General features: G+C 51.0%; 1 protein-coding gene across 1 annotated transcript; it reads left to right on the top strand.

Moving 5' to 3' along the window:
• Positions 1-1,618: 1,618 nt before the first annotated feature.
• LOC123111072 (amino acid permease 6) lies at positions 1,619-4,446 on the top strand. Its single transcript, XM_044531749.1, has 4 exons — positions 1,619-1,870; positions 2,132-2,365; positions 2,452-2,545; positions 3,257-4,446. Exons 1-4 carry the CDS (start codon positions 1,807-1,809, stop codon positions 4,254-4,256), a joined length of 1,392 nt encoding a protein of 463 aa, XP_044387684.1. The 5' UTR covers positions 1,619-1,806; the 3' UTR covers positions 4,257-4,446.
• Positions 4,447-11,462: the final 7,016 nt, after the last annotated feature.

Here is an 11,462-nt window from a genome sequence, read left to right as displayed (position 1 = left end):
CTCCTATCGGGATTTGTCGGCACATTCGGGCGGTGTTGCTGGACTCGTTTTAACCTGTCGAATCATCTTGTTGTACCGAGATACCGAGTCTGATCGGTGTGTCTTGGGTGGAGGTCTATTCCTTCGTTGACTGTGAGAGCTTGTTATGGGCTAAGTTGGGACCCCCCCTGCAGGGATTGATCTTTCGAAAGCCGTGCCCGCGGATATGGGCGGATGGGAATTTGTTAATGTCCGGTTGTAGATTACTTGAATTAAACTTAATTAAAAATGAATCAACCGTGTGTGTTACCGTGATGGCCCCTTCTCGGCGGAGTCTGGGAAGTGGACACGGTGTTGGAGTTATGCTTGCGCAGGATGTTCCTTTAGCTTCTCGCTCGTGCTTCGCCTTCTCTTCTCGCTCTCATTTGCGTATAAGTTAGCCACCATATATGCTAGTCGCTTGCTGCAGCTCCACTTATATTGCCGTACCTGTCCTATAAGCTTAAATAGTCTTGATCGCGTGGGTGTGAGATTGCTGAGTCCCTGTGGCTCACAGATACTACAACTCCAGATGCAGGTCCAGGTGTTTCTGCTCCAGTTGACGATTACGAGCTCAAGTGGGAGTTCGACGAGGACTCTCAGCGATACTACGTGTCTTTTCCGGATGATCAGTAGTGGTGCCTAGTTGGGGTTATCGATTCAGGACCTTGTCGCACGTTGGGTTCTTTTCTATTTTGGCGCCGTAGTCGGGCCATGAGTGTTTGTTTGATGGATGTTATTTATGTACTCTGATGTGACGTGGCGAGTGTAAGCCAACTATGTTATCTCCCCCTTTATTATGTATTACATGGGATGTGTAACGATTTCCCGACTTGCGACATTGCTTTCAATGCGGTTATGCCTCTAAGTCGTGCCTCGACACGTGGGAGATATAGCCGCATTGAGGGCGTTACATTCTCGGCCCCATAGATTGTCGTATGCCAACACCTGTCAAGAATGCTCGTCACAGTTTTTTTTTCTTCGAAAAGGGGCGCTTTATTACTTAAAAGGTTTAAGCATTACACCCGGCCTCTGCATAACTAAGATACACACAGCCAACAAAGTTCTCGCGACCAGTAAAAAAAAGGAGAAGGCGAAATACAAGGATGAAAATCTATATGACGCCTAAACCGTAGGAGGCCCAATCCTAAAATCATGCTGCTACCCATGTTGGGTAAAAATAGCCCTCGCCGCAGCCTCCAATCGTGTACACACCTCCATAAACAGGTCTCGATTCTCCACTCGCTGTAGAGAGGACCATAAACGAAGCGTCCCGGTACATCTGTAGATAACCTGCATAAGGGAAGTACTTTTATCATTAAAAACCTTATCATTTCTACATAGCCAAAGCGACCAAATCACGGCAAGCGCTCCGAACATCTAACCTCCTAGCATGAAAAATATATTTATTTCACCAATTGCAAGAATTGCACCAACTAAAAGAAGGATTGGTGGACGGGTTAAGAAATCTTTAGCTAGTAGTTGTGCATGCACTCGGGACGAGAGGACTCTCGTTCTCTATAATTGGAGTCGATGTACATCGATAAAGCCGATTGATCGATCGAGACTGGCTGCACAATCCCTTTAACTTTGCTATAATTATGCATCCCCTTTTTTCCTTTGTATTTCTACTAGAGTTTTTATGAGGAAAGGGAGTGACGATGAAGTAGGAGCATCTGGTGGGCTATATATACGTGCTGGCTCCTGCCGAAGCACGCACACACTGAGTCATAGAGAAAGAGTGACAAGGAGTGGAGGAGCATAGCTAGAGGGGAAGACACGAGAGAGATGGAAATGGAGAGGAGATCAGTAGTGTATGATTCTGAAGGAGGTGATGATCATGAGAGGCAAGGTACGTATGCGATCATAACTTGTGTGATTAATTCAATCAAGTTTACTTGTACCTCTTGCATGCTGTCGATCAGAAGGACTTGATGTAGTGATTGTGAGCCAATAAAACATGCATGTACAGTAATTAGCTAGTTAGACCTCACTGTCATGACATGGCATGTGCGTAGAGGACGAACAATAGGGAGGCTTTTCTTTTGTTTCCTTTTAGCAGTGATAATATGTGCATCAGTCTGAATCTGCAACATTGGCATCCTGGCTGCAGGGACGGTGTGGACGGCGACGTCGCACATCGTGGCGGCGGTGGTCGGCTCCGGCGTGCTGGCACTGGCGTGGACGGTGGCGCAGCTGGGGTGGGTGGTGGGCCCACTCGTCCTTCTGGGCTTCTCCTGCGTTACCTACTACACCTCTACCCTCCTGGCCAACTGCTACCGCTACCCGGACCCCGTCTCCGGCGCCGTCAACCGGGAGTACATCGACGCCGTCCGGTGCTACCTCGGTAACTAATCGACGTAGTTACGTATTAATCTCAAAGCTCAAAGCTAACCCGTGCATGGCTGATGGATTAATAATGAACTGTTGAAGGCCGGAAGAACGTGCTGCTGTGCGGGTGCGCGCAGTACGTGAACCTGTGGGGCACGCTTGTGGGCTACACCATCACGGCAAGCACCAGCATGGTGTAAGTACACTGACTCTTCATCTTCTTTCTTTTTGCAAGCACTAGAATGGACTATGATTAGTTAGCCCAGCAAATTGAGATTGATTTGGGCGTGACGCATGCATAAATAACGCATCCCCTGGAGGCCGGAGAGGGAATCCGTTGGCATTCTCGCATAAGATTGCACTGCACGCATGCACGCTGCACGCTATGCGCGTGACACCACCACCAGCTTGTTGGTGGATCCGTCACGGTTGCACGCACCTGCACGTACCTCGTGTGACATCAACACACCTGCACTGGTAGCTCTATCTTTCTTTTTTTGAGCATATGCCGATGCCGCCGCAGCCTCCGGATGTCATCTTTGAGCCTAAAAATTCCAAGCTTGCCGTGGCATCCATGGTACGATCGAGAGGGTTTCAACACTAGCTAGGTGCGTAACCGTATGGGGATTTTGCTTTTGCTTTTAAAATCTGATTAATTCATTTTTTTTCTTTTTTAGTTGAGTTGTTAATTCATTCTTTCGACAAAAAAGTAGAGTAGTAGTATGTCCATTATAGAAAATTATACAGTACTACCTTTCTACCAAATTATAAGACATTTTTGCAGATTTTTGCACAGCAAAAACGTGTTGTATTTTAATACGGAGGCAGTACTTATTCATTCATCCAGAAATTTTTTTTTGGGTGAACATTCATCCAGATTTTAAATGATAAGTATGCATGTATGTAGCGCGGTGAAGCGAGTCAACTGCTTCCACCGGTCGGGTTTCAGCACGACGGGATGCAACTCGTCGGGGAGCACGTACATGGTGCTGTTCGGCCTAATGCAGCTGCTGCTCTCCCAGCTTCCCAGCCTCCACAACATCGCCTGGCTCTCCGTCGTCGCCGTCGCCACCTCCTTCGGCTACTCCTTCATCAGCCTCGGCCTCTGCGCCGCGAAGTGGGCCTCCCATGGTGGCGTGCGCGGCACCCTCGCCGGCGCCAGCGTCGACGCGCCCCGTGACAAGGCCTTCAACGTCCTCCTGGCCCTCGGCAACATCGCCTTCTCCTACACCTTCGCCGACGTGCTCATCGAGATCCAGGACACTCTCAAGTCTCCTCCCGCGGAGAACAAGACCATGAAGCGCGCGTCGCTCTACGGCCTCAGCATGACCACCGTCTTCTACCTCCTCCTCGGCTGCACCGGCTACGCCGCCTTCGGCGACGACGCCCCCGGGAACATCCTCACGGGTCTGGCCTTCTACGAGCCCTACTGGCTCGTCGACGTCGCCAACGTGTGCGTCATCATGCACCTCGCGGGCGCCTACCAGGTGTTCGCGCAGCCCATCTTCGCGAGGCTGGAGAGCTACGTGGCGTGCCGGTGGCCGGACGCCAAGATCATCAACGCCACCTACTATGTGCGCGTGCCGGGCCGGCCGTCTTCGTCGGTGCCGGTGGCGCCGCTCAAGCTGGTGTTGCGCACCGTCATCATCATGTTCACCACGCTGGTGGCCATGCTGCTGCCGTTTTTCAACGCCGTGCTGGGGCTCATCGGCGCGCTAGGATTCTGGCCGCTGTCCGTCTACTTCCCTGTCAGCATGCACATCGCGAGACTCAAGATCAGGCGCGGCGAGGGGCGGTGGTGCTGGCTGCAGGCTATGAGCTTTGTCTGCCTCCTCATCTCCCTCGCCGCAAGCATCGGGTCCGTGCAGGACATCGTGCACAACCTCAAGACCGCCACCCCCTTCTAGAATGTCGACTGATTATTAACGAGTACTCCATATTTGTAGTCGACGGATTATTAACTCGACTGATCTGAGGGACCCATGCAAAGGTGGCCTCACTTCTCCTTTTTGGCGTTAATTTGAATTGATTGATCGATCGATCGATCAAGTGCATCCATTTTTCTTGATGTTGATTCCAACTTTGCAATAGTACCTACTCCCTCCGTCCCAAAATATAATAACGTTTTTTATACTAGTGTAGTACGAAAAACGTTCTTATATTTTAAGACGGAGGGAGTACGTAGCTTGCAATTGTCCTATCAAGTAATGCAAGATGGACTAAATAATGGGTCTACGTCTAGAACACAGGCAACTGAAAACAAAATAAATTTCTGTCATTTTTGTTTTCGGCCGTGAGATTTTCCTTTTTTGAACAGAAATGACTGGAAATGAACAAACCTTCAATCGCATTTGTCATCCGTATCGCTGCTAACTTTGTTGGGGGGAAATGTGCCCAGTTCTTTCTGGAAATTTCAGTCACCTTTGTTCCTTTGTTTATTGCTTTGAATTGGCACCTAAGGCGGGGAAAAAGTTCTCGAGAAGTATGAAACTCTCAGTTACTTAAAAAAACCACCAACTTTAATCATTTGAAACAACAAGTATGTCGTTAGTAAGGATGGTTACAATTACTAAAGGCTCCTCAAAACAACCAACTGTCGTTTGAATTTAGCCAGCCTAGCGGGCTCATGAGCGACTTTATTAGCTACTGTATCACAATAATGCTCAGACCTAGAAGTAGAGAAATCACAAGCAAAATGATAACAGTCGTCAAAAACCGCCACCGTCGCACCCGCTAATTGTCCTCCATTCTTCATGGTGTCAATGACCTCCAAATTACCAAACTTAACAACAAGGCTGTCGGCCCAGTGGGAATCAGGGTACCACGAGCCACCTGCCTACGGCCCAGGAAGGGCCCCTCGGACCAGCTCATGGGGCAGCCCACCAGCGGGCGCCGCGAAGCCAGCAGTCTCGTGAGGGCCCTGCCCTGCGAGGGGTTCTCTCCTATGAAGGACATCAGCGAAACTACCATCACTACAGGCGGCCTCGCGAGGCCTCCTTCGCGAGGCGCCCTCTCTCAAGGCCTCCCGAGGAGCCATGTCATATGGGTGACATCGTCCAGGCAGGTGCCAGCCTGGGCGGCCAGGACAGTTTCCCCTTCGGTGCTAAAGGGGAAGCTGTGCCTACCTGCCTCCAAAGCAAGTCCTAAAGGTTTCCCCTTCGGTCATAGAAGACCAAGATGGTGGCGCTGTCGTGGTACTAAGTCTGACAGTAGAATAGGGGGGTTGGAATGGAGAGGCAAGATCCTAGCTATGGAGTAGTTGTATACGCAAAATGTTTACGAGTTCAGGCCCTTCTCGAAGGAAGTAACAGCCCTACGTCTCGGAGTCCGGAGGTGGTCGACTGTATTATGTGCGTATGAGTTACAGGGGTGCGAACCCTTTACACTGAGGAGGGGGGTGGCTTACATAGAGTCCGCCAGACCCCTCCGGCCCTCAGTTATGCAGGGTTTAAGGTACATTAAGGTCGGGCGTTACTGGTAACGCCACAAATAAAGTGCTATGATGACCATAAAGGCTACTTAATGACAGACCGTTGCGTGCAGAGTGACTTTAGATCTCCTGGCGGTCGAGTGGTTAGCTTCATGGTCGAGTGTCTTCAAGTCCGTCGAGTGGAACCCTTCTGGGTCGACTGAAAGGTGGTTTCCTCTAGAGATGTCCTTGGGGAGGGTATCTTGGACAGGTCCATGACCCTACCCTAGGCACATGGCTTCATCATTAGCCCCCGAATGGATCGAGGTTTGAGTGGGGAAGGAGTTGAACACACTTCCGACCCATTTTCATGCTATGAGCATGTCTTGTTCTGGATCAATGAACCTAGGTGACGGCACCAACTTCTTTTTCAGTTGCCTTGATCCATTCTTTGTATCTGCCGAGTGAATTTCTTTGCTTGGAGAACTCCGAATGACAGGGCGGAGGAAATCTTCCGTGTGACGATTTGCTCTGCAGCCCGCGGATTCAGCGGGATTCGAATTTCGGGAAGCGCGCGGGGCGGATGAAGCCACAGTAATCGGATGGGATAAGGCAGGGACACCTCGATCTCCGCGCCACCTTTTTCGCCACATATCGCGCGCGCGACTGTTGCAGGATTTGACAGGATCGCCTGGGCCTACAAGTCAGTCACTCGGAAGCAACCTCATATAAGGCCCCGGACGGGGGTTTTTGAACAGTGCGCTCTCATTTCCTCCTCTCTTCCTCAGACTTAGCTGCCGCATTCGCTTCCACCTCAGTGCCGCTGCTCTGTGCGCGTCTTGCCGGCGACGATGGTGAAGGAGAAGACGGCGGCCCTGGAACGAGCGAAGAAGGCGACGGCGAAGACGAAGGGAAGGGCGACCAGTCGGGGTGGATCTTCATCGAGGGCCGGCCTGCCACAGGGCTGGATCCAGGGCGACTGGATCCGCTCGACGATTCGTCAAGAAGATCTTGACGACCTGGCCAATGGAGGACTGATCCCCCATGGATCGGTGCGGCTCCCGGGGAAGGAGTCTGAGCTGCAGCCTGAGGAGGGTGAGGTCGTTCTCTTGGCCACTCATGTCGACCGTGGGTTTTCTTTGCAGCCTCATCCTTTCTTTCGGGGATTTCTGAATTTCTTTGGGGCGCAACTCCACCACTTCACACCCAACACCATCGTGTACCTCGCTGCTTTCGTGTCTTTGTGCGAGAATTTCTTGGGTTGTCGGCCTCATTGGGGTCTTTTCAAGCACATTTTCACCTGTCGCTCCCAGACGGTGAAAAAGGCCAATCCGAGTGACAAGAGAACACAAGTGATTCAAATGTGTGGGGGTCTTGGGGTTCAAATGAGGGAGAAATGTGCTTTTCCGTCCATGGTCCTTCCCGACTCGGTCCGTGGATGGCAGTCGACCTGGTTTTACTGCAAAGACCAGCCGACGCCAGTCCCCTACCGGACTCCCTCCTTTTTCATGGACCGAGTGAGGAAGCCTTCCTCTTTGAAGGTGATCCCGGAAGAGAAGGCGCAGGTTAAGGTGCTGGTCGAGCGTGTAGTCCAGCTTATCCATGACGGGGTGACCAGCATGGATCTCTTGGAGGTCTTCCTCCGACGATGCATCCAGCTACTTCAATATCGAGACCATCCGATGTGGATGTATTCTGGCACTGAGGACACCACTCGGATCCAGCCAGAGGAGGTCGAGGAAGCCACGCTGGAGAGGTGACTGACGGCCATCTCAGGGAATAGAGACAACCCCCGAGGAGCCAGGAGGATTCCTCCACTCGACCAATCATACGAAGTAGACAAGGTCCAATTCTGCATCTTCGACTGTGATCCTGTTTTCTTCACTCTGCTTGCTTAAAATCAGTCGACTGACTTTTGTCTTGTTTGTTGTCTTCTAGGCCACTACTGAGATGTACTCGATGCCCAACGGGACGCAAGAACAGGCCGAGGAGGAGGAGGCGAGCGGAGGTGAAAGTCAGGAGGAGTGGAAATCTGATGGTGAGGGGGATGAAGATGACGACGGCACTAGTGAAGAGGAGGAGGAGGAGCAGGAAGTCGACCCTCCTCGCATGGAAAGGCAATCCAAGCTCACCCACGACCCCGCGGTCGAGCGTGGCAAGGCTACTGCGCCTGTTGGGCAGTCGACGAAACGCCCTCGGACGACCTCTCCGGCGCCGACTGAAAAAGCGCCGAAGCATCCCCGAGCGGCGTCATCGAAGCCGCCGAAGGCCTTGCCCAAGATGAGAATGGCCATACCCACCATTTCAGGGTAACAACAGAACTTGTGTTTTCTCATTTAGCATGGACAGACTCTTGGTCGACTCGTTGGCTAACCGACTGATTTCTGAAATCCGCAGTGCTGCTACCTCCGAGACCTCAGCCAGGAACGAAGACCAGGAAATGGAAGATGCTGCCACCTCCAACCTTGGTATGATCTCTGTAGTTTCACTTTTGGTCGATTGGATTTTCATTTTTAACTTTGGATCTTTCCTGTAGCCCCACCTCATGTCATTGATCTCCCTGATGACGACAATGAGGCGCCGCTGAGGCCGAGGAGGAATAAAAAGGCGCCGGCTGCCAAGACCGCTCAGGTTGCATCAGTGCCTGAGACACTGGTTCAGGAGGGTGGCAACATCACTCGGACTTCTGTGTCCTTCGCTGTGCCGCTGACGAGTGCTCGACCTTTGTCGTCGACTGCTGACCTGCCTTCCATTTTTGCCACACACCACGTCCCAGAGGACCAACCGGGTGCGGCTAAGGAGGCTATACGCCAGGCAGGGATCATGATGGAGCAGGTGAAGGCGATCCAGAAAGCCAGCCAAGCAGCCAACGATGCTAGCTCAGCTCTTCAGAGCAACGTCCAGGTTAGTTGATCACCGATTGTTCTGTTAGGATATGCTATCTGAAGACTTTCTTTTTGAAGATCTTTGTTTCTGTACACCCATTGGGTGTGTCGATTGAATTTTTGGATTGGTGGGGGCACGCTGAGTGCACCCACTGGGTGTAGTCCCCGAGACTATGGTGGACTGCTGGCAGTCGACTGTAGTTTTTGTACATTGAATTTCTTCACTCTAACTCCTTCACTCGGTCTGGTCGGGCCATGTCGAATGGAATCTTGGAACCAGTGGGGGCACACTGAGTGCGCCCACTGGGTGTAGTCCCCGAGACCATAGTCGACTGTTGGCAGTCGACTAAGGTCTGAAGAACCTCTTTTTTTTAGATCATGCTGAGACCATGGCTGACTGCTAGCAGTTAGCTATGGTTTGGGATCATAACCTTTTTGTTTCTTTCGGTCGACTGATCGGTCCGAGTCGGTAGAACCAGTGGGGGCATGCTGAGTGAACCCACTAGGTGTAGTCCCCAAGACTACTATTGAATATTTTGATTCGGTTGTAGTCTTAGAAATGCTACGATTTTTCTCTTAGTCACTCGGAACCAACCTATCTTTGATGTCTGTCGACTAACCCTTCGCAGAAGTCTTGCGAGCTTGTGGCTCGTTACACTGAATTGGAAAACAAGCATATCCAGCTCGACCTTGACTTGAAGCTTGTTCTGGAGAACTTTAAGAAGGCGAAGGATGAAGCAAAAGGTATGTTTGGTGAGAATCTTGACGACTGTCTTTATCTTTCTGCCCATTCCTGATTCTGATCTCATTGTCACTTTGCAGATAACCTGAAGGAGGCTCTGAAGAAGAAGGACCATGACCTTGCCGAGGCGCAGAAAGCGGCTTTGGACAAAACAAAGCTCGTAGAAGAAAAACTGGCTTCAGTCAATAAACTTGAAGAGGAGAACGCCAATCTGAAAGCTGCTCTTGACGCGGCCAACAAGGAGGTCAGCCGACTGAAGAATGACAAGATAGCTCTGAGTGACAAGGCTAGCGAACTGGCGGGGAAGAAGAACGATCTGGAGGCTTATCTGGGAGGGCTCGCCAAGAAGTTATTCCTCATGCTTGAAGGTAATCTCTTCTATCCGACTGACTTGTTATTATCGACTCATCATAAAAATGTTGGCTTAACTCTGAATTGTGTTTACAGAATTCTGCCAGAACTTCGAGGAGAAAACCAGTCGAGTGGAGACAAGCCTGGACCCCCATTAACTCTCCTGTGAAGGATGAAGCCGCTATGAACGTGCTCCGACTGGAGTCTCATGTTGCTGGTGTGGCCGACTATCTCTCTCGACTGAAGGTTGCGGTGTCGCGAATCGACACGACACTCTGGCCAAGAGAGACGCTTCAAAATGACCTCGAGTCTTTAATGACTCGACTGAGTGACGTTCCAGGTCGAGTGCAAGAATGGAAGAAGTCTTCTGCCAGGTGCGGTGTTGACGTTGTTCTGTCCCTGGTCCGTGTTCACTGCAAGGATGCATGAGAGGACAAGCTGGCGTCCATCAAAGTGGCCAATACCAAGAAGCACGACTTCCAATCTTTCATGGAGACCTTCATTGCTGCTGCCACTCGGATTGCTGACAAAATCGACCTGGACCAGTTTGTCGCGCCTTCCAGTCCTCCACCTGAGGAGTAAGAAAAACTTGTATGCTTTGCCTTAAATTTGCCTCGGAATGCCAAGTGGTTTTGTAACCGATAAACTTTTACAGGCTTGACGCCTGAGCACTTCTGAATCCGTAGGATGTTATCTGAACTTGGCTTATCGTTGAATATGCTTGCATTTGCCTTCGAGCGAACTTTGTTCTTTACTCGGAATATACTTTGATGCTTGAGACGCAGCTCTGAGGTGGAAAGTCCAGTCGACCTGCACTTCATCGCTCTTGCAGGTGGGGATGGAGCACAGATTGCAGTCGACCTACGTCCTTCCGGATCAGGATGGAGCGCACATTGTATTTGTGGCGTAGCTCAGAAGGAGAAGGTAGCAGTCGACCTGGACCTCGTCATCCTTGCAAAGCGCACGTTGTATTTGTGGCGTAGCTCCGAAGGAGAAGGTAGCAGTCGACCTGCACCTCGTCGTCCTTGCAGAGCGCACATTGTATTTGTGGCGTAGCTCAGAAGGAGAAGGTAGCAGTGGACCTGCACCTCGTCATCCTTGCAGAGCGCACATTGTATTTGTGGCGTAGCTCCGAAGGAGAAGGTAGCAGTCGACCTGCACCTCATCGTCCTTGCAGAGTGCACATTGTATTTGTGGCATAGCTCAGAAGGAGAAGGTAGCAGTCGACCTGCACCTTGTCATCCTTGCAGAGTGCACGTTGTATTTGTGGCGTAGCTCCGAAGGAGAAGGTAGCAGTCGACCTGCACCTCGTCGTCCTTGCGGATCGGAATGGATTAAATACTTAGGCGAGTACTAGACTGCAGCTAAGCCCCCGAGTGGGAGGATTGCTCTCCACTCGGTAGGATTTTTAAATACTTAGGCGAGTACCGGACTGCAGCTAAGTCTCCGAGTGGGAGGATTGCTCTCCACTCGGCAGGATTTTTAAATACTTAGGCGAGTACTGGACTGTAGCTAAACCCCCGACTGGGAGGATTGCTCTCCATTAGGTAGGATTTTTAAATACTTAGGCGAGTACTGGACTGCAGCTAAGCCTCCGAGTGGGAGGATTGCTCTCCACTCGGTAGGATTTTTAAATACTTAGGCGAGTACTGGACTATAGCTATGCCCACGAGTGGGAGGATTGCTCTCCACTCGGTAGGATTTTTAAATACTTAGGCGAGTACCG

Source organism: Triticum aestivum, chromosome 5B (assembly GCF_018294505.1).
Source record: "Triticum aestivum cultivar Chinese Spring chromosome 5B, IWGSC CS RefSeq v2.1, whole genome shotgun sequence".
NCBI classification, from domain to species: Eukaryota; Viridiplantae; Streptophyta; class Magnoliopsida; order Poales; family Poaceae; genus Triticum; species Triticum aestivum.
This window is presented reverse-complemented; position numbering and strand designations above follow the sequence as displayed.